Source organism: Podarcis pityusensis (assembly GCF_964106645.2).
Source record: "Podarcis pityusensis genome assembly, chromosome: 8".
NCBI classification, from domain to species: Eukaryota; Metazoa; Chordata; class Lepidosauria; order Squamata; family Lacertidae; genus Podarcis; species Podarcis pityusensis.
Genome location: NC_138033.1, coordinates 19,639,479 through 19,663,088, shown reverse-complemented (window position 1 = coordinate 19,663,088; position 23,610 = coordinate 19,639,479). Strand labels below are relative to the sequence as shown.

At 41.7% G+C, this 23,610-nt stretch overlaps 1 protein-coding gene across 4 annotated transcripts; it reads left to right on the top strand.

Moving 5' to 3' along the window:
• Positions 1–1,439: 1,439 nt before the first annotated feature.
• HNRNPR (heterogeneous nuclear ribonucleoprotein R) lies at positions 1,440–23,167 on the top strand. Of its 4 annotated transcripts, none has more exons than XM_081015423.1 (11): positions 1,445–1,565; positions 9,475–9,640; positions 11,628–11,746; positions 12,234–12,341; positions 13,881–13,994; positions 15,214–15,390; positions 17,000–17,135; positions 18,634–18,839; positions 19,648–19,797; positions 21,598–21,719; positions 21,886–23,167. In XM_081015423.1, the coding sequence occupies exons 2-11, from the start codon at positions 9,484–9,486 to the stop codon at positions 22,493–22,495; spliced, it is 1,899 nt and encodes a 632-aa protein (XP_080871549.1). In that variant the 5' UTR covers positions 1,445–1,565; positions 9,475–9,483; the 3' UTR covers positions 22,496–23,167. The 4 variants fall into 4 exon arrangements, with proteins under 4 accessions (XP_080871552.1, XP_080871549.1, XP_080871550.1 ...); XM_081015424.1 differs by having other exon boundaries at positions 1,465–1,565; positions 9,472–9,640; XM_081015425.1 differs by lacking the exon at positions 1,445–1,565 and adding an exon at positions 8,749–8,891.
• Positions 23,168–23,610: the final 443 nt, after the last annotated feature.

Here is a 23,610-nt window from a genome sequence, read left to right as displayed (position 1 = left end):
CATGTACACCATGCATTTAAAGGACATTCAAAGTGTGGTCCAGTCCATGAATCCTGGGAACTGTAGTTTGTTAAGGGTACTGGGAATTGTAGTTCTGTGAGGAGGTAAACTACAGTCCTCAGAATTTGGTTTTGTGGGAGATCATGCTTTAAATGTATTATGTGTACACAGCTAAAGTTGCATCCGTTGTGACATGTAGTTCAGGTGTGGTTTCACTAATTAACTGAAACATTTATATTCATTACATTAAAAACGGCACTGGAGGAAGATGACAACCACAAAATGTAACTGGATATGTTACATCACAAATTATAACTTAATAGCCTAAGGTCATTACAATTCAAAATTAAATAAAAATGGATCATCAAGAAATATACAGTCAACAGGTTAAACACAAATAAAGCACATGCCTCTAGTCTTTACAAGTGTTTAAATGTTTAAAACTCAAAATAACTTCTAATACATTAAAATTAAATAAGCAGTATAAGGACCAAGCAGCCCACAATTGTTTATAATTTATGTTACACATAATATATAATATAGTGTAACGTTTCATATAGTATAGAAAGTTGAAAATCCACCAACATATTGTCAACATATTGTGCAGCCCTATACATATCTACACAGAAATAAATTCCACTGAGTTAAATAGGGGGTTGAAACCTAAATTCAGTCCAACACAAAATCAACAAAATAACGCACTGCAATATATATATATTTCAAATTAAAGGAAAAAAGCCGCCGTAATATAAAACGCTAATGCCCTATCTTCTTTTCTTTCGAATAGAAAGGTTTCAATCCATTTATTAAAGGGAATTAAGAAAGGGTCCTAGTACACAGACGTCTTTGGGAAGAAAGGACGTGATTTAGAGGCTACAACCGAAAAGGTCCGACCACTGCCTCTGCTGCAGAAATACACCTGCGCCCCCATAAAATGAGAAGGATAAATCCCTAAATCTAGAAGAGGAGCGTGTCAGGAAGAGAGAATCTGTACTAAACTTCTTGCGAAACTAGGCTTTGTTTTTGGTTTTTACTTGTGAAGGGATTTATTTTGTGTGTTTTTCAAGAGGGAGCCTTCAAAGACGTCCAGGCTGAAGTACCGCCAGATACCTCAACAGAGAGGCCTTCGCAAGGCTGAAAGAGCCAGGCGACCAGCGAGCCTCCTTTGTCTGCATAAGAACTACAAAAAGCGGGAATCGTCCGCTCTTTTTTTTAAGCGCTGGATTCCTTCCCTCTCTCCCCCCCCTCACCTCCTCCCCCGCCTAACCCTACCGGCGCGCCATGGCTTTCCCAGCCGTGCGGATTGGCCGGGGCTCTCCTCGGGCTCTGATTGGCCGCGGGGGCCCTCCGCCTGCTCCCGCCTCCTGGCGCCGATAGAGTCTCCGGCCTGCCTCTCCGAAACGCCTCCCCCGGATTGGACGCCGGGGAGCAGTCCCTGGAAACAGTTCCGGGAAACCCCTCGCGTTGCCGGGGTCGCTCCCGCCGTCCATGAGGGGAGGGAAGAGGAGGAGCGCGCGCCATTTGCAGCCGCTGCCTCCAAGCCGCGCCGCGCAGGTCCCGCTCCGGTGAGTCTGTCCGCCAAGGCCCGCCTGGCCGAGGAACCGGTAACCGGGGGGAGGGAAGGGATGTTGGCAGGGTGGGAGAGAGGAGTGCGCGCTCTCGTAGTTGGCGGCGGCGCGCGGGGGGGGTGGGGAGAGAGAGATGCCCAGGCCCGCGCTCTCCGAGGCGCCTTTTGTGGCCGCGGCGCGCCTGGCGGGATGCGTCTGGGCGGTGCAGGCCCCGCGCCGTCGACGTGGGGGCGGGGAAGGTAGGCCCGGCTGCGTGCGACCCCCCCCTCCAGAGGCGCCTCCTCAGCTGAGTGCGGAGGGCCCTGATCCGCCGCTTTCCGGGAGAGGGAGAATGGGAAAAGGAAGGAGGCCTAACCCCGTTATCATGACCTGGGATGGGGAGGAAGGAAGAAGGTGTGTGGGCGTTTAAAACCAATGCGGCGATTTCTTTTTGAGCGCCTGGCGTGTTTGCAGGGGGTTTCCATTCCCTTAGAAATGGAAATTATTATTATTATTATTATTATTATTATTATTCCTGCCTTTCCCCCTCCTCCGGTTTGCGAATTGCCGCCTTGAATGTCGTGGTCCCTAAGGGGTGTTTGCTTGGCCGGCGGGCATAATATTTCTCTCGGATAAGCCTTAGGCGCCTTTTGAAATCCGGGAATGAGTCCCATTGGAAGCCGGCAGGGATTTTTAAAGTTGCGGGCGAAGCTGTAACTCGGGGATCGAGCTGCAGGGCTGCATTCCTGTGCATCGCCGGCCTGCGGAAACACAGCACGGTTTTTAGCTTCCGAGCATATGTGCCTTGAGTTACTGTCCTTAAAAACAAAACAAAAAAAACACCCATCCGCCAAATGTTCCTTTTCCTAAGGGGAGCCTGGATTCTCCCCATTTTTTATTTTTGCAAATGGAGCATATCCCTGCCCCGCCTACAAGTACCATTTGATTTGAAACTTATCACAGTGCTTTTTCGTGGCGCTGTCAGAATCAGATTTGGTTGTGGTAAGGGTTCTTTGTGAAAGACAGTGATTAATTGGGAATTCTGGTTGGTGAGAATACCATAGGAGCTGTTGACAGCTGCTGATACTTGTTTAACTTTGATGGTAGAGGAAATGGGGTGGAATGTTTTAACTGTAACAGTACTACACTTGTGAATGTTTTAACTGTAACAGTACTACACCATGCGACCTGTAGGCTAGCTAAGTTCTTTCTGCAGCATGTGCTATTTTCAGGAATTACTTAAATGTCCTGTTTAGGTATATTAGGTATATGGTCCATCCTGACTGTGTGTGATAATACTTGGTTTACTCGGCCAGGTTACTTGTAATTGTAGGTATATATACCTATTTTACATATGCAGAGACAGTGTAGAGTTTATTGTGAGTTTGTGGTGACATATAGAATCATTGGAGAGCTATGGCTTTCATTTTTAAGTTCAGAAAATAACTGGGTTATTTCTGAAACTCTCATTGAAATCTTGATGTGAGTTAGAAGGGATTTAAAAACTCCACATACAAAGATTGCAGCTGTGCTGTGTTGTTAGCTTGTAAAAACATAGTAACTTGCTATGGAGTGGGGAAACTTGCTGAATAACTTTTCAGTTACAAAAAAATATACACGAATAATTTTAATGTAGTTTGCTAAACAGTAGTCTGTAACATTTTTGTCATAGCATTTTGTCATACCTATATCCTCTTTCAGAAGTTGTATAAGGGTGTCAGTAGTACTGCAGTGGTTTAAGTTATAATTTAGCTTCTATTATAGATCAGTATCTGTGGCTACAATCCTGCAACTCTGTACTGACTCACTTTCCTGGGAATAAGCCCCATTAAACTCAGTGGGACTTGCTTCTTTATAGGATTGCACTATACATGTCTCTCATTTCTCAAATTTCAGTAGAGTCTAGTGGGCTACTCTGGTAACAATAAATCTATTTTGCTTATTTGCCTTCTCTTGAAGTAGGATATAAAATTCCAGTGTAAGAACAATGTTGTCTGTTGGTTGTGTGCCTATTTTAATTGATTTTAACTATTGATCAAACTTTAGGATAACTTACTGTATTAAGATTTTTGCTTGGTATAAAAATAAAAACACTAAAATAGAATAAACCTCACATTACTCTAGTGTAAAATGTTATTCTATAATCTTAGAATAAGTTTATTTCTTGAGTCATAGTCATATCAGGAAACAACTGAGCTGATTAGGGTCACAATTAAGGAAGCAACCCATGGCGAATACAGTGGGACTTGAGTGCAAACAAGCTTAGGGTTGTTTTGGATGTGCCCTGCATTAGTGTGTCTGTAAGCCCTGTTCCTACACCAGTGCAATGAACTTGGGCAGCCCAGTTCAACACATAGAACTATAAAGCTTTGCAGCAGTTCCAAGTGGATAACAGTGTGTATAGGAGGCATAAAATTAGTTGGCCCTCCTGCATAGGATGCTGGAATTGGGACCCTAACTGGCACTAGTGCAAGGCTACACTTTTGAAATGTGAATGAGAACTAAATGCATAAGACTAATATCCAAGTGCAGGGGCCCATAGGATAGGCAGCACATATACTCTATTCTGCACATAAGAATTTACAACATTCATGGTCAAAAGAAGATTCTTCAGTATGTCTCATACAGCTGCCCTGTCCTGCTGTCATTCCACAAATCTTTGGTCTAACACCTTGGAGCAGGTTGCTAGAACATAGAATAGGGTGGCAAATATATCTCACAGGGGCATTACAAAAGCCACTGGTGCATTGACAGAATATCAGCCAAGTACTAGTGCAAAGGAATCTTGCATGGTAAAAGGGTAAAGTACCCCTGGATGGTTGTCCAGTCAAATTTGACTATGAGGTGTGGCACTCACCTCTGCTTTCAGGCCAAGGGAGTTGGTGTTTGTCCGCAGACAGCTTTTCCAGGTCATCTGGCCAGAATGACAAAACTGCTTCTGGTGCACCGTGCACAGAACACCATGACAAGTGCAAGAGTGCATGGAAACGCCGTTTGCCTTTCTGCCGCAGCAGTACCTACTCACACTGATATGCTTTTGAACTGCCAGGTTGGCAGGAGCTGGGATAAAGCAGCAGGACCTCACCCCACTTTACACTCCAGCCTGGACTCGGTGGTTTAGACCACAGTGCCACCCCCTGTCCCTGCTCTTGCATGGAGTGATGGCTGGAGCATAAGATGCAGGTTATTTTGCCTAGGTGAAAGCAAAAAAGTAGTGTGTAGGAAGAGCCCACAAATGTGGGGCTTTGGTAGCCAGCCATTATTTATGGTCACCTCCAACCCTGGCCCCACCCCTACCCCTCTGCACAGAGTGTCTATATGTGTGTGCTCCGTCTCTGACACTACACAGTGTCATGCAGTGTAAGAGACTGAGCTTGGAATAAGGTTAATAGGTGGGAGGGTCTCACCCTTGATTTCACACTGTGCCTTAGAGGCATTCTGAGTGCCTTTAGCCTGAGTTCCAGACTTGGGGCAGCGGGAGGTAGGGTAAGTCTCTTTATCTTGCTTTGGAAGTTTAGTGACTCGAAAGCGCAATGTGAAGTCAGAGTCTAGGGAAGATGGGTGGTTGCCATGGTAACTGCGATGAGTGAATCTGTGGACCTCTGAGCATAGCATCAGGCTTTTAGTTATATGCATTGCTGTATTTGCAGCAACCTGTGCTTGGTGGTGGTAGTAGTAATATTAGAGCAGAAGGCTGAGAAGAATAGCCTGGTAAATACCCAGTTTCTGTAATTATTTGTGTAACGAGTTAGTTTAGTTTTTAAGTTTGCCATAGTTTGGTATATTCAGAAGAAATTTTATGCCTTTTATGGAAAGGCAGAACAGAAGCTTGATAAATGTGTGAGGAAAATTCTTAACTAATTATATTGGATCATAAACTGTGTTATTGAATGTTTTTTTATCTGCATTTGTAAATTCAGTGCGAATGAGTCCATTATAGTGAGTTGTGAAGGTAAGACTCAAAAACAATAGTGGTACTGGATCATGTGAATTTGTTGATGGGTTTCGATTGCACAGTGACTGTTAGTTTATTTTTTGTTCTTCCCATCTTTCTACAGAAGGTCAGGGTGTCTTAACAGCAACTATAAAAAACAAATACGATAAAGCAATTTAAATCATCAGCTGTCTATATGAAGAACTATAATGCCATGTAGTGAAAAATAAACAGTACTTTACAGTAAATATTTAGGCTCCATACCAACTGTGTTCCAAAAGCCTAGACATAAATGTTTTCAGTTTGGTGCCTGAATGTTATCAGCATGGCCCGGGGTGGGGGGGTACAATCACATTTCCTCCAGAAAGGATTTCCCTGGTCCCAAAAGCTTACTTCATGTCAAAGCTTGTATGCAGTTCTTCCACAGCTGCATGCAGAATAGAACGGTAAAATATGGAGACAAATCTTGAGTTTTGCTTGTTCTGACATTCTGCTTATACTGTATATAATTTTCATACATGAATATTTGTTAAGTAATTTGTGTAACAAACTGAACTGTGGTGAAGGTGTCATTTCCTTGGGATTGATATATTGTTGTTTTTTAATAGGTTATTTAGTACACTTACCTTCCTTCTCTTGTGACACTTAAAAGTCAGCATACATAGGATTCCCATGGAGTCTCTCATCCATCCACTGAGCCAACCCAGACTTGTTTAGCTTCAGCAAGGTTACTGCTTTGCTAATAAAGTTGTATTAGCATATTTCTAATAATGTTAATAACTAAGTAGTTCTATAAAATATGAACCAACCAACCCTTCCCCATAAACACTCCAGACTCTGATTCCTTGTGGAACCCACACCTGTCTGCAGAAAAGCGAAGCTCTGTCCAGGAGGGCCAAGTTTCTTTTTCATTGTGCTACCAGCTCTGAAGAGAAATTAGAATGGCCTTGAAGTATTTTCTGGGAATTCTATGTACATAGGGTAACTAAACTTATCTGTAAATATCTTAATCAACCAGTCGTCTTTTTATCACTAAAACATTGATAGACATGCTTGTGTCTTCTGTATTCTTTTTCAAGCCTTTGAGAGATGTACTGAAGTGCACTGAGAATCTTTATAAATGTCAGCTATATGAACATTCTGTTGGAGGAGAATGCTTTGAAGCGACAGTATTTAGAATAAGAAGTAAAGGTGGTGTTAATTTTTGTTCGGGTGCTACATATCCCCATATCCCTCAAGTTGTCTTTGCTTTGGTAGTTTTGGCATTTCATTGTTGGAGATAATCAAGCCCAAGTTCCTGTGATCAGGCGAAGGGTCCCGTCTGCACTTTCTATTTAAAGCAGTATTATATCACTTTAAACAGTCATGGCTTCCTCCAAAGAATCCTGGGAAGTGTACGTTGTTAAGGATGCTGAGAGTTGTTAGTACACTTCTATTCCCTTTAGAGAGCCACAATTCACAGAGTTCTATGGGAAGAGAGGATGACTGGAGGTTGGAACTCTGTGATGGTACCGGGGGGGTCTCCTAAGTACTCTCAACACCCTTAATAAATTAGGAGTCTTAGGGTGAAGATGCTGTTTTTAGTGGTCTGATGCTGTTTTAAATATACAGTGGACCCTCTGGATACGGATTTAATTTGTTCCGGGGGTCTGTGCGCACCTCAAAAAATCCGTAACCAGAGGCACCGCTTCTGCGCATGGCGTGATAGAGCGCTTCCGCGCATGCGCGAGTGGCGAAACCCGGAAAAATACTTCCAGGTTTGCCGCTTTCGCAACCCGAAGATTACATATCCAAAGAGGTACGTAACCTAAGGGTTCACTGTACAGTGGTGCCTCGCAAGACAAAATTAATTCGTTCCGCGAGTTTTATCGTCTTGCGATTTTTTTCGTCTTGCGAAGCACGGTGCCGGGAAAGTTTTGGAAAAGCTTCAAAAATCACCAAAGTCTTTAAAAACCTCAAAAAAGGCTACCACACCGCGTTCTATGAGTTGCTCCTCGAAGTCAAGTCGCAACTGTATTAACGGTGTTAAGAAAAAGGAAACAAACTTGCAAGACGTTCCCGTCTTGCGAAGCAAGCCCATAGGGAAAATCGTCTTGCGAAGCAGCTCAAAAAACAAAAAACCCTTTCGTCTAGCGAGTTTTTTGTCTTGCGAGGCATTCGTCTTGCGAGGTACCACTGTATAGTGCAGATGAGGTATCTAGAAACAATGAATCTCCCAAAATGGGTTACATTTGTCCCACTAGCCTTTGCTTGGATACAATTTTCATTAGAAAAATGGCTTTGTGTGTGACGGACCTACTTTTTTGGGTGTTGTGTTCCCCGCAAAGGAAGTAACACGTGACAAAGCAGAACTGGAACCCATAAAATGCTGCATGTAGTGTGGATGTAACACTTCTAAACATGCTTTCACTTGAGGGGGGGGGGAATGAGGTTTAATATAACCAGACTAACCACTGAGAAATTCTTTGGGGAAAACTTGTAGCATCATAATCCCGTGTTCAGGGTGCAGTATTTGCTAAGAAGCAACTGGTCTTAATTCTTTGTGGGGTTTTGTCTCTTCATGCACCACTGCTGCTTTTCATGTAAGTGCAGAGGTATTAAGGAGCAACCTCAATAAACTAGAAGGCCTCGGTTTTGTGGATCACCAAAACAGTTTTGTTCAGCTTGAAAGCTTTTTGTGCTTTTGGTCTTAAAGTAGGACATGTGCTCAAAAACATGCAGTAGCAAAAATTTCAGGGATTTTATACAGTCTGTAGTAGAAAGGAGTGTGGTGGCATCTGCTACAAAAATGGAATAGTGTACCAGTTATTCTGCACAAGCTACAGTATGGTCATAGCCCATTAAAGTACTCATTGACCTTGAACTAAAATGTTTTGATGGCAAAACTTTTCTGGAGTGGGACATCTTTTGTCTTGCTTTTGATACATTAATTGTATTGCATGCTTTTAATTGGATGATTATCTTAAAGTTGTATCTAGTATTTGAAGGACTAGTTTTAGTGTTCTGCACTTAAAACATTTTTTAATAATCTTTGTTTCATATGTCTTACTGAGTTTTCTGGTGAAATCAAGATTGCTTTGCCTCTGCTAATATGGCACTGTCAACCAGCCCTCTTCCTTAAGTAGTTGTTTATATCACCTGTGCTGTCATGCCTGAATATTAAGCACCAGTTTGTAATCAGACACATAAAATAACTTGGCAAAATACCTCAGTATTTGTTTGAGAAGATAGTGCTACTTTTTTTATTCATATCTCTGCAGTCTTCTTATTGACTTTCGCATCAAGTCTTTCTCACTGATATGGAAAATTGAAGGTGCTGCCTTTCGTTTAAACCTTTCATTTAAACTCTAATATCTGGAATAACATGCTGTGCTATGATATGCAGAATTTAATACAAGTTCATCTTGCTGGTATGTGACATGCAATTCGTTTATCGATTGTTCCACTTGTGCAAAACCTAATGTGGCATGTTGTTTTTTATTTTATTTTTAAAAGTGTTCTGGCAACTAGTGTACATTAAAGCAGCATGGCTTCTCTTATGTAACAGGATTTGAAGGAAGGTATGGAAATAAGCCAGAAAACTATGGGAAAGATGGAAAGCAAGTATTGACATTTGCATATTAAGCTGCCCTGTAGGCCTCTGTATTAAGCACATTGACTTAAAATCTTTTTGAGACCAGGGTAATAATGGCAGATGTTCATGCATTTCAGTATACTCCCCACCACTAAGATCACAGAAATTAATGCCAAAATCAAAATTAGATCTGATGTACATGAAGTGCTTAAAATTGTGCGCTATTCCATGTACATGTTCCACAGTATTTAGAACTGTACTTATTTAATGTAGGTGAGCTGCATTCTAAAGGCTTTAAATAATAGGTTTAATTCAAGTCACTTGCAGCATGTTTACAAATTAGTTTAGATAAATGCATTGTCCTACAAATTAGTTATTTCTGGCTTTATGTAATATAGCTCCTGAATTTTTTCCAGCAGCATAATAAAATGGCTAATCAGGTGAATGGTAATGCGGTACAGTTAAAAGAAGAGGAAGAACCAATGGATACTTCCAGTGTAACTCACACAGAACACTACAAGACACTGATAGAGGCAGGCCTCCCACAGAAGGTGGCAGAGAGACTTGATGAAATATTTCAGACAGGTATAATATGCATTTCTTGTTTCTGATTGGTTATGAAAGTGAAGGCAAACGATTTTCAAATTTTTAGGTTTTAAAGTTGAAAAAATTTACTTGTGTTTTGTACTGTGTAGCTTTGAATGTACAGCTGCTTTCACTTCTTTGAGGTCAAATTGGGTTTGACATGTTGACAGTATCTTAGGTCATCAGGGCACTTAACTGTTTCATAGACACAAGTAAAAGTGGACATTCCAGCTTACTGAATTATAAGTTTCCTCTATAAAATAATCATTTGTTTCTACCTTTCTACCATCACCAATTTATAGTTATTGTGTTAAACACTTAATATTTCAATAGGTGCTTGGCTTATTGAGGGAAATAGCTTGCTTGCTTGACTTAGGGCTACGTTTGAATTCCAGTCTGTAAGTGAATTTCATGTTTGTCCAGCTCCTAGTGAATATTTCAGTCCATATCAGTAATTACACTGATGTGTTCAGATTAATAATTATTATTTGAATTACGTTTATCTTGCATGGAGCAAGTGGCTTATTGTGTATTCTAAAGAGAGAGAGAGAACACATGTTCTGCTTAGGAAACACATATTTTTTGGGGTGTGAAATAGAAACTTCCTCTTCCTCTTTAGTATGCGTGTTGTGAATATATTTAGAAATATAAATGGAACTGCTTCATGCCCTTATCTCAAATATTTGAGTGGCAAGATCTGGTTTATCTTTTTTCCCTAAAATACTCCAAAAGTTATGTAAGTTTAAGGCAGTTCAAAACAATACCATATCTGTCTTCTTTATGTTGATATTTTGACTCATGTGGCTGATCTGTCTTGAATGACAATCCCAATGAGTGCCTGCCAGATAGCTTTTATTTCCTTAGAGAGACACTTCTCTAAGGCGGTGCTATATGATGATGTACACTTAGTGGCTTGAGTGTAGGTGTCTGAGAAATGCATGTACAGGATTTTAGAATGTGTTGCAACTGAGGTTGTGTCATGAGGAGTTTGACATTTATCTAAACTTGTTAAAACATTTTACTACCTAGTATTCAACAATATTTGTACAACTATCTTCATGGTTAAACCTGCCCCACTGGTGTCCGTTAGTAGTGTTCGCTACAACTAATTTTATAATTAAACTTGGGGCTGAACTTCATTATTTTTAAAACCTCTGCTGAGTTTTGTCCCAGTACAAAATATGCCTTCCAAAATGCAGGATCAATTCTGAAATGCAGTCTTTGTGCACTGCTATTCTGTGTGATAGAGAATAAAGATGTTTTCAGTGCTCTTTAAAATCCTGAAGTATTCAAAACACTCTGGATAGTTATTGGAAGTTGGTACAAATATCTCAGCTCCTTACCATTTAATACTGATGGAATTAGAAATTGTCTACATTTTTCATAAACTTCTATTAACTTTAATGTAAAAGAAAGTACTTTATGCTTCAGAACTGGTCCTACTGTATGTGGGTCTGCACCTGTAAGCTTAATATTAGTGTACTTGATGTACATAACAGGGCTTGAAATAATGTCACTGGCTGGAAAGTTGTGGCAAAATGGTATTTATCTGTAGTAAAAAACATTCATTGTAATCTCCTTTTTATAGAAATGGGGATAATTTTTCACTTTAGTTTTTTTTGAAGGGGAGAAGTTGGTTTTATAGGTTGCTCGAATAGCTGCTGTAGCACAATTGTTGTTAGATTATGTAGTGTTTAAGCATCGTTTGTAATGGCTCCATCTTAAAGAAATATCCTAAAAGGGAATGTGAGCCAGAGTTCATTGTTTCAAACCCTGATATGTAGTGTTGCTTTGCGCAGCAGAATATCCACACAGTTCCTCAAACAATTTTGTTTCTGGATATAACTTTTTAGTTTGCCGTAGTTACCTTGATGTACTGAGCTCAAATTACTTCAAATTTAGCAAAATAAAATAGTGTTTTTGAATGAAATTGCCTCTGTATAATTAAATGGGAATCTGTAACTTTTTTCTATTTTTAATTTTTTAGGATTGGTAGCTTATGTTGATCTTGATGAGAGAGCAATAGATGCTCTTAGAGAATTTAACGAAGAAGGAGCCCTCTCTGTATTACAGCAGTTTAAGGAAAGTGACCTGTCGCATGTACAGGTAAGGTAAGAGCTCCTGTGGTGTGAAGAAATAGGTTCACAAATGTAGCATTCTTTCTAACATGACTATAACAAGCTCCAACAAAGGTTGTCATACTTTTTTCTGAACTCTTCTGCACTGTGTCTTTTTGACAACCTTACCCCTCAAACACTGCATTTAGGCTGGAATCCTATGTTTCCTTAGTTGGAAGGAAATCCCATTCAACTCTGTGGGGCTTACTGCTGAGTAGACATGTATAGGGCTGCACTGTTAAAGTCTAGAGTTGCATGCGTGTAAAAAGACTCTCATATTCAGAGTCCTTGGCCTGATGTGGTGTTCAATGGAGTGGTTGTTTGTGTTAAATAAATTGTACAAAGTGATTTTTTTTTTAAAGCACTCTACTTAGTTCTGTCAAAAGTTGCAGCAGTTGAGTGTTATGCAAGGTTCAATGGCTTCAGGTTTCTTTTTATGCCTTCCTCTTGAATGATGTCATAAATTGTATCTGCAGAACAAAAGTGCATTTTTATGTGGAGTTATGAAGACTTACAGACAGAGAGAGAAACAAGGAAGCAAAGTACAAGAATCAACAAAGGGGCCAGATGAAGCAAAGATTAAGGTAATGAATACATATGCTGAGTGTACAGGGGAACAGATAAAGGTTCTTCTGAACTTCTATGTAGATATTTCTGTATTTAAGTAATTAATTGCATTGTTCTGATGTTGCTTTAAGGACTTGTACTGGAGGAAAGAATCGTATTGAGGGGGGAAGGCTTGTATGACATTAAATAGTTAAAATCATGACTGTTGCAAATGCGTAATAGCAAAAGAGCCCTATCTATATATAGGAGAGAAACGTGCCTCCATTATTATTATTATTATTATTATTATTATTATATATTTATTAATTTATACCCCACCATTTTCCCTGACAGGGACTCGATGGCCGCATCTTTCCTCAATCACTTTAGCATGTGCAAGCTACCTCTTTCTCCTGGGAGAAAGAGGCAGCCCTCCCCCACCTGTCCATGCAAAGGCGGCAGCGGCTGATGCAGGCGCACGGACGGAGCATTTGTGAGCCTTCCTCAGTTGCCTTAGAATGGGTGGGAGCTGGAGGAGGAGGCGACTTCGCCCTGTTCCTTGCATGGTTGGGTTCCTTCCTCCATGCGCCGTGCACTGGAAGAGGTGGCTGCGGTTTTGGAAGAGGCAGAAGCTGTGCACAGTGACACTAATTGTCTCTGTGGCCGGCAACTGCCTTCCTCCTCCCCGCCTTCTTTCCAACATCGTAATATACCACCATATCACAATGTTTAGCTGTCGGTGTATTACGACGATGGCAAGCAGGTATTACCCAGCCCTAGTCATTAATTTCAGTAAGCCTACTCTGAGTAGTACTTAGTTGGATACAACACCTAGTCTGTGGTCCCAATAAGCAGCAAGAGGAAGAGCACTTCGTTTAGCTGGGTGCAGCACTGAGTTGTTCGCGTGGCGACACAAGAATGGTCCTTCTCTGCAGTGGTTCCCCGTCTATGGAATGCTCTCCCCAGGGAAGATCGCCTGGCGCCTTCATTATACACCTTTAGGTGTCAGGCAAAAATGTTCCTTTTTAACCAGGCCTGAGAGCCAGCATGGTGTAGTGGTTAAGAGCAGTAGACTTGTAATCTGGTGAACCGGGTTCGCTTCCCTGCTCCTCCACATGCAGTTGTTGGGTGACCTTGGGCTAGTCACACTTCTCTGAAGTCTCTCAGCCTCACTCACCTCACAGAGTGTTTGTTGTGGGGGAAGAAGGGAAAAGATTGTTAGCCACTTTGAGACTCCTTCAGGTAGTGATAAAGCAAGGATATCAAATCCAGACTCTTCTTTGGTTGATCTTATTGACATCCAACACCCTTTTAGAATGTGGCCTTTTTGTGGGGGGTTATTGGGTTACTGCTTTTGGTTTGATTTTATATGTTGTGGTCTTGTTGTGAACTGCCCTGAGACCTCGGGGTATAGGGTGGTGTATAGGATAGATACATACATAGATAGATAGAATATGCAAGAGGTTCTGTGGATGGGGCTCTTTCTGGTTTGTTTTTCTGTCTTGGTAAAGAATGTGTTGTTGAATGCCACTTGTGCGACGAAAACATCTACTTCTAATTCTTCATCCTTTATTCAGGCTTTGCTAGAGAGGACTGGTTATACTTTGGACGTGACTACAGGCCAGCGGAAGTATGGTGGCCCCCCTCCAGATACGGTCTACTCAGGATCCCAGCCTGGCATCGGCACAGAGGTTTGTATGTACATACTGCTACACATAAATTGCAGATACATAAAGATTGCCCTTACCTAACAATGGTTGCCTATTTCATCTAATAAGACTTAAAAACTAATTATTTAGTTTTAGCTATAATGAAAATAATTGTTAAGCTGAGTTTTCCAACCAAATTTTGACAGGAAACACTTTGAAAGCCTGTCTTTTAACTGCAGTAATATTCAGAGCTGTTGTTCATTTGGCTAACTTGTGGCCCTCCAGGTGTAATAGAAAACAGTGGTTTACTCACTGCAGCTTTGAGCTACGGTAAGCGATGAGCTCACATACTCTTCATCGCACCCCCCTGCAAATAGGAGATTGAAACTTCTGCTTTCATTTTTAAACTAGCCTTGGTGCCCCGTGACAGCCCAACTTGGAACTGTGGTTTGTTTAAACTAGGGTTAGTGACAGCAAGTCAGGATCAAATTAGGTTTCAAATCCTGATTTGTTCACAAAGCAGGTGGGGAACAAATGCGGTCATTTGCCTCTCTTTTTCCAGCCCATAGGACTCTCCCCAGGCCACACCTCTCCCTGACCGTGTTCCATGCCCTCCCAAGTGTTTTTGCCTAGCTGGAATGAGTCCTTGAACTATGATAATTCCTCTTGTTTCCCTGGATGGGAATGGAGAAATGTGTGTGTAGAAACCTCTGACTTTTACCTGACTGGAATGTAGTCTATTGTGAAGGTAAGAGTCCCATCAGTTGGGCTGCCCCTATTGGCTCCTGGCCTCACCCACTTGAAAAGGTTGCTCAGAAAGGAATGTGACCCTCTGACTGAAAATGGTTCCCACCGCTGGGTTAAATGACCAGAGTTCCACAAATTCGCCATCACAGGGAACTGCGGCTAGTTTAAAATTGAAAACAGAAGCTTTTGCTGTCCTTTCGGGTGGGAAGGAGGGGAAGTGCATAAGCCCAAGGTTGTGTAGTGGGAAACCATTGTTCCCTGTTACATCTGAACTGAGCCAGTATTTGTGTTGTGTGCAGTGATTAAAGGAAGGGTATTCCTAAAGTAGCTCTAGGTAGTGGCCCATGTGCTTAGAGCGGGAGCTTCTCTGTTCTGAGTGTTTGTAAAGGAAGATCAACTATTTTGAAATATCACCTCACACAAATCTATTGCGTTTTTCTTTATTGAATTAAGAATTATTTTTTTAAATGTCATTTACTAACAAACAAAATATTTTTTTTCTTTTCCTCACCAGGTTTTTGTTGGTAAAATTCCTAGGGATTTGTATGAAGATGAATTGGTACCACTATTCGAGAAGGCAGGCCCAATTTGGGACCTGCGGCTCATGATGGATCCCCTCTCTGGCCAGAACAGAGGCTACGCTTTCATCACTTTCTGTAGTAAAGATGCAGCACAAGAAGCAGTCAAATTGGTAATTACTATGCTATGCTATATATCTTGGAGGATGGAATGACTTCGCTGTGGTCACAAACTGTAACTCATAGATACTTTCTTTGCAGGTGGGCTCCCATAGTATTCTAGATCACTCAGTCATGAGCTATAAATTAGCAGTTAGCTAGTTATAAACAACTAGTCATTAATTGCTGCTACTTAAGGCACTTCTCAATTTAACCATGCCATCTGATGTTAATAAGGAAAATTGCAGGATGAATCTGACTTGAGTTCTCCTTTTGGACCTTGGACACAGTTATTATTGAGACCTCCTTGATAGCTGTTTTTCAGCCCAGGTAAATTTTAGTTGAAAACATGAAATAGCAAGGCATCTGCAAAGGCTTGGTTAACATTTTTTGAATTATTTGCAGTTGTAGGTAAGGATGGTTGGTTCCTCACTGAAGCTCCTAAAGTTTGATAGAAAAGGGACAAAATGATGGATAAAACTGGCTAAAAAGGGGCAAGGGAAAATTAACTGATAGTTTTCTGAGTACAGAGAAGTTTTCCAAGTACAGAGAAGGGTCCCCAAGGATCTGTAATTGATCTGTAATTGATGGTATTTATCTTTCATAAATTAACTGGAGGCACAGTTAATTGGTGAGTTAGCTAAGTGTGCAGATAATAGCAAATTAGGATTTTACCAATCGGGCACTAACACAGTCCTAAACTAGTCTACTCAGAAGTAAGTTCCTTTGAGTTCAGTAGGACTTACTCTCAGTAGGACCTACTCTCAAGTAAGTACCAATTGGATTGTTCCATAAAAAGCTCTCTTCAAACAGAGCAGAAGCTGAAATGCTATGTAAGAGCATCTTGAGTGATGTACTGAGTGGGTAAATGGGAATACTAACTTCGCTGATACACTAATGGATTGTAAATTGTTGGTAACAGCCTAAAAAAACCCTTCTTAAGGAGAAAGCTTACTGAAAATGTTAGTGTGTACCAGCAGCGATAAAGGAAAATTCACACTTGGGAAATGGATAATAGTGATGACTTTATATAAGTTCTGGGGTGTTCACTGTCATAAAAATCTCCCGAGTCCAGGCTGCTTGATCTGAAAAAGGATGTTTTATCGATAGTGAAGTAACAGTAGATGATGTGCTTAGGAATGGAGCATCTTTCTTTTGAAGATAGCCTTCAGAGCTACATTACAGTGAATTGTACTAACGTACACAGTTCTTTAATAGAGACATTTATGAATAACAATGACCATGATAGCTAAGAATCTAACCTCCATGTTCAGAATCAGTGTACCCCTGAGTACCAGGTACTGGGATGAAACAGGAGATTTGTGCATGTGAGCTTCTCAGACATCTAGCCTGAAGTTTGTGAGGCTGGATTTAGCATTCTAAACCTGAGAAGTCTCCTTAGACAGTGTATTTTGAGCCGGCAAACGCCTATTATTGGGAAATGAGCTAGATTACTGGAAACCTTAAATCTTTCCAAAGTGGGATGCAGGTATGAAGCTTTTTTTGTAGTAGATAGCATTTTATTTTGAGATCTTCCCCACTGGAGCAGGTGGAGAGTTTGTTGATCTGTGTACCATTAAATTGGAACTTTAAGATGAGTGTTCAGCTTAACGTTCTTTTCAGTGTGACAACTATGAAATCCGTCCTGGTAAACACCTTGGCGTATGCATCTCTGTGGCAAACAACAGGCTGTTCGTTGGCTCAATTCCAAAAAACAAGACCAAGGAAAACATACTAGAAGAGTTCAGCAAAGTTACAGGTAAGGAGTTGAGCATATGACGTGTTGTAAGGCATTAACATTTCACTCATGAAACAAGCAGACTAGTGTTGATAATAAACATGCCTGTTAAGACTCTGAATTTATTTAGTACAGTTATATCCTCTATCTTTCAGAATATAAACCCTTCTAAGGCACCACTTAAAATGCACACACCAAACAATATTAACCTATGAAACACCACCCAGTTCCTTTTCATAGGGCCTGAATGGTATCCATCTTGAAGTGGCTGTGCAGTTAAATTGCATTTTACTTGAACTTCCAGCAGACATTTTGTAGGAGTCGCAGGCACTCATTTGGACTTGGGAATTTCAGGGTGTTTGAAGTCTAATGAAAATTGAGGTCTTTGAGAGGGTTGCAGGCTGGTCTTGCTTCTCTCTCTTAACCCTAGGACCACTGGTACTTATTTAAAACAAGTTTGCTTCCCCCCTCCTTTCCGCTTCCATTGGCTTAAAATAACTGGGAAGGGAGAAGGTGGCAAGGGGAGAATCTATACATTTGGGTGCCAGTGCTTTCCCACTTTTAGAGGAAGTGATGTGCTGTACCAGGTGCTTCTTTGCCTTCCTGTAATGGCCAGAAGTGGTTTTGATAAGGTGGGGAAGCTTCCAAGTAGCAAAGAAGGGGTGAGAGTGTGCAAGGAGTGGGGTGTACAATATTGAACATCCAAGTTCAAATCCAGTCAGGACTGGTGATCCCTTGAATGCATGTTGAGGTCATCTATGGTAAAAATGAGTCTCCCAGTGGCAGCAAAATGAGAATGTCAGTACCATTTGCAGGGCTGTCTTAAGCATATGCGATGCCGGGATGCAAAGATCTGCCTGGCACTCCCACCCCCCAGGTTGCCCAGTCCCAGGTGTGCAGGAGGGCGGAGCCAGCCGGCCACCTCAGCGTCTCACTGGCTCGGTCGCCCCCCGAACTCGCGGTGCAGAGCCACCTGCAGCAGAAGAGCCAGCTGTGGCACTCTGACCGACGGGCGGGCTCTTCCCCGGACTCAATTCTTGGGCCCCAGACTCTCGGCCTGGCGCCCCTGAGAGCCTGGGTGCCCCACACCCCTAGCGCCTATGGGTAAGACCTGGGCCCTGACTATTTGGAGCGCTGCCATTTCATTGGAGGAATCTCCCTCCGCCCGGATGGCGTTAGATTTGGTAGATGGTGTCATCTTTATGGTCATTGGTGCAGACCTTGCAACCTGGGAGGCCATATAAAAGAAGAGGAATGGCAGCCCTGGATCAGATTTTGAGTGCTGGGCAAAGAAACATTACTTCTACCATCTCCTCATGCTAGAAGAAAGTTTATGTTCAAAAGTCGATGGAGCCAGTGCCTAGAGAAGGGAGAACTTAATTGTGCGGTGTATTCTGGCACTGCATCATTTGAGTGTGCTGAAGACTTGATCTGCTTATGCTGAAGCTTCTGCATTCCAGTTCGCATTTCAAGCCAGAAATAGGCTTCTGTGTTACATCCAGGTGTCTTGTTCTTACAGAGGGTTTAGTGGATGTAATCTTGTATCACCAACCTGATGATAAAAAGAAGAATCGGGGATTCTGCTTCCTGGAATACGAGGATCACAAATCAGCTGCTCAAGCTCGGCGTCGGCTGATGAGTGGGAAAGTAAAAGTCTGGGGAAACGTCGTTACTGTGGAATGGGCTGACCCTGTAGAGGAACCAGATCCAGAAGTCATGGCAAAGGTAATAGAGCAAAGGCTGTACTGCTGAAGTGACTAACTCCAGATTGGGACACAGATCCCATCCCCCAAGATCTCACAAATTTGGGGGGGGGGGGCAAGAAAAAGGAAATAAAAAAGACACTATGCTTGGGTGGGTGGACCTCAGCACCCTGATGGGGATACGAATTGCCTTCTCCCCAGTCATCGGATCAATCATTTGATGAGCCTGGAGGGGCCAATAACACATCCCCCTAAGCTGATTGGCGTGCATCAACTGAGGTGTGGGGGACAACGCCCATCACTGACCTGGACACCCCAGAGGGTTTGGCCAAGAATGAACACGCAGCCCTTTGAGCCAAAAGTAGTTTGCCATTACAGTAGGGTGCCCATGTCTGCGATGATACTTTGCCTTTCCCCCTCCCTGGGGTGTAAGAATTACTGAAGTATACAATTCCAGGTACATCCATGCTTTTCCTCCACCTGGCAGTAGGGTTAATGTACTGATGCTGGTCAATGTCATCCGTTCCCTGGGAATCTTACAAAAAATAAGCAACATGGAATTGTGCCTGTATCTCTTAAATGAAATCTTGAAAGTAAAAGTTGATGGGGGCCTAATTCAGAAGCCAACACTGAAACATGCTGTCAGTGGTCCGTGTTGTTAGTTGCTGTTTCAGTTTTAGTGATAAAATTAACGCCTCTTGTGATACAGAGATAAAGCCATCTTTTCCTGGATGGATATTTAGTGCACTCTTGCATCTGAGCAAGCATGTATTGTAAGAGTTACTGGATTTCTGAAGCTGATGTCAAAATCCCACCCCCTTTTTTAACAGGTGAAAGTTTTATTTGTGAGAAACTTGGCCACTACAGTGACGGAAGAAATACTGGAGAAATCCTTTTCAGAATTTGGAAAGCTGGAAAGAGTGAAGAAATTAAAAGACTATGCTTTTGTTCATTTTGAAGATAGGGGGGCAGCGGTCAAGGTAGGTATGCACAATTTCATTATCTAGGCCAGTGGGTGGGGAACAGTCCCTGATTATGCCTGGCAAGGATCCTCTTTCAGCCTGTGAGGTCGTTTCCCCCAAGCCACGCCCACCTGCCCAGCACATGAGGTCATATATAACATTAAGTGCACTGTAGATGAAAACAAAGCTCCCAGCCAAAACTGGAGTTTGCTGTTCCTTTCCCTGTTTCAGACTGCATGGGCAAAGGAAAACTCTTCATTTGATGTCGTGGTGATGCATACAGACCTACGTTATGCAGCAAAATGGTAGTTGCAGTCATCTTTTGCAGTCAGCTTCTACCTGACTTCTCCCTCCCGCTACAGCCTGTACCTCACATCTCATGCCTTTCTTGAGACTCTTTCCTAACTTCAGGAGATGTTTTTCAGGGCATACTGGCAGGAGGAGTACAAGCATGGTATTGGATGCAATCCAATGTATATGCTTTGAACCCCCTAAAAATGCTCTATAAATGCTGAATATTGTAATTGGTTCATTTAGTCTGATACTTTCCATTTAAATCTTCTTGCTCTCCCTCACCCCCCCCCCCCGTACGTTGGAAAGGTTTTACCAGTGCATTGTTCACATTGCATATGTTAAACAGCATATGCTGCCCTGTATTAAAAAAGTTCTCTCCCCTCCCACTGAAGACTCCCAATCTTTTCGTCCTGCTTCATCTTCGGTGGTACCTTGGTTCTCAAACTTAATCCGTTCTGGAAGTCTGTTCCAAAACCAAGGTGTGCTTTCTCATAGAAAGTAATGCAAAATGGATTAATCTGTTCCAGACTTTTAAAAACAACCCCTAAAACATCAATTTAACATGAGTTTTACTATATAACGAGACCATTGATCCATAAAATGAAAGCAATAAACAATGTATTGCAGTCACACAATCAATCAGTAGCTGAACTGGGTTCCACACAGTCACAAAAACAAAGAGCCACAAAAACAAAAATGTAAAATAAAGAGCAAAAACAGACAGACCTCAGCGTAACGCTCAAAACGGAAGCGTGGCACTCAAAATGGAGCATGTTCGGCTTCTGAAATAAGTTCGCAAACCAGAACACTTACCGTATTTTTTGCTCTATAAGACTCACTTTTTCCCTCCTAAAAAGTAAGAGGAAATGTGTGTGCGTCTTATGGAGCGAATGCAGGCTGCACAGCTATCCCAGAAGCCAGAACAGCAAGAGGGATCGCTGCTTTCGCTGCACAGCAATCCCTATTGTTCTGGATTCTGAGATTCAGAATATTTTTTTTCTTGTTTTCCTCTTCCAAAAACTAGGTGCGTCTCATGGTCTGGTGCGTCTTATAGAGCGAAAAATACGGTACTTCCGGGTTTGCAGTGTTTGGGTTCCAAGGCGTTAGAGAACCAAGGTACCACTGTATTTGCTTTCCAGACTTCTCCTTCTTTAAAAGCAGCTCAAGCAAGAAAAAGTGTTTCTCACTGTGAAACACAAATGGAGACTGTCTTTTCTTCCTTCCAGAAAGGGTATTCAGCCTTCAGTCCAATGCCCTGTTTTAAAACAAAGAGCTAGTAGTAGCTCTTCATTGTTACAGAAGTCTCTCCTACATCAGAGTAGACACACAGGTGTTCTGTTCTTGTCCCAGGCAAATTTAAAGCCATTCACTTCATAAAACATTCAGTATGTAAATATGCATTGTGTTGAAATGGAATTACTATGGACATGAGAATATCAGAACTTAGAAGAGTGGAAAGGTGGGAAATCCTGAAGGATTCTTCTCTGTAGAATGGAATTTAAACTTCTTTCCCCTTCCAAACAGGCCATGAACGAAATGAATGGAAAAGAGATAGAGGGGGAAGAAATTGAAATAGTATTAGCTAAGCCTCCAGATAAGAAAAGGAAAGAACGCCAGGCTGCCAGACAAGCCTCCAGAAGTACTGCGTGAGTGTTAACTTCATTAACTGTACTGTAGTTCAAAGACGGGAGTTTCTGTCTGATAGCAACATAAGTAAAAATCTACTTTAATCTGGCATGCTGAACTCCGCTTGAACTTTTAAATTGAGAAAGCAGCATGAACTAATGCTAATGCTTTTTTCCTGCTCACTAGGTATGAAGATTATTATTACTATCCTCCACCTCGTATGCCACCTCCAATTAGAGGCCGAGGGCGTGGAGGGAGAGGCGGCTATGGCTATCCCCCAGATTACTATGGCTATGAAGATTATTATGATGATTACTATGGCTATGACTATCATGACTACCGTGGTGGCTATGAAGATCCTTACTACGGCTATGATGATGGCTATGCTATAAGAGGAAGAGGAGGAGGAAGGGGTGGGCGAGGCGCACCTCCACCACCTAGGGGGCGGGGAGCACCACCACCAAGAGGTAGAGCTGGCTATTCCCAGAGGGGGGCACCAATGGGACCACCAAGAGGAGCCAGGGGTGGGAGAGGGGGTCCTGCCCAGCAGCAGAGAGGACGTGGTGCTCGTGGAGCCAGGGGCAACCGTGGGGGCAACGTGGGAGGCAAGAGAAAGGCTGATGGGTACAACCAACCGGATTCCAAGCGCCGCCAGACCAACAACCAGCAAAACTGGGGCTCCCAACCCATCGCTCAGCAGCCGCTTCAGCAAGGTGGTGACTATGCCGGTAACTATGGTTACAATAATGACAACCAGGAATTTTATCAGGATACGTATGGGCAACAGTGGAAGTAAGACAAATAAGGAGGGCGTGGGAATATTGGAAAGATAGAATTTGGCTATAGCTCTACATCCTTCCAAAAATTAATGTTTCATCCTTCAGTAGTGATTGGCTGCCATTTGTATTGGGCTGAAGAATCACTCGATTGTGTATATACTCAAGTCTTTTATTATTTTTTTCTTTTCTCATAAATGCACTTGGACATTACTGAGCTTGCAGAATTCCCAAACACAGTTTTGGGAGACAGTGCTTTTTATCGTTTTAGGCTTCATTTTAGCAGTTTATCAGCAGGATGGGCGACACTGTTAAATCATGATTTTGCAGACCTTCTGTTTTTGGACAGTTTCATTTTTTCCTTTTTCTTTTTTGGATTTGGAATAGACTACATAGGCATATGCTGTACATAAAGTAAAGCTAGTACTTTGTCTCCGTAGTTTTAAGAAATTAAAACAAAATTAAGTTTTCTTGTATTGAAAATAACATGACTGTATGTTTTGCATTCCTAGAAGTAGGTTAACTGTGTTTTTAAATTGTTATAACTTCACACCTTTTTGAAAATCTGCCCTACAAAATTTGTTTGGCCTAAACGTCAAATCCGTGGCAATTTGTTCCTTGATGTGATTGTATTTCCAATTTCTTCTTGTTCATGTAAGATTTCAATAAAACTCAAAAATCTATTCAAAACATTACCTATTTCAAATTCAATTGTGTCCTAAAACATTTTATTGGTAATTCTTGCAAGAAACATCTTTTTTAGATATAAAAAAACTGCCTATGTGAGTGATCAAATTCATGCAAATTTCTTGCAATTTCCAACATCTGGCACTTGTGGCATATGAGTCAGAGCTAGGTCTAATCATAGCATCAAATTGAAATTTCATAATTGTTAATCTAATCTAGTTGCATTTAACTTTAATTGGTTGCTTTCTTAACAGCTTCAGGTACATTTGTAAACTTGTGCAAATTGTTTTTAGTCATATGATTTTAAGTCCCACTGTCTGGATATTTGAGAAGTTTCATGTAGGAAGGCAGTCAATAAACCTATCCTGTTTTTATGTTACTAATATGGATAACATCTAATGACTTCAACTCAATTTGATAGTGTGCAAACATAAAAACAGACAATTAT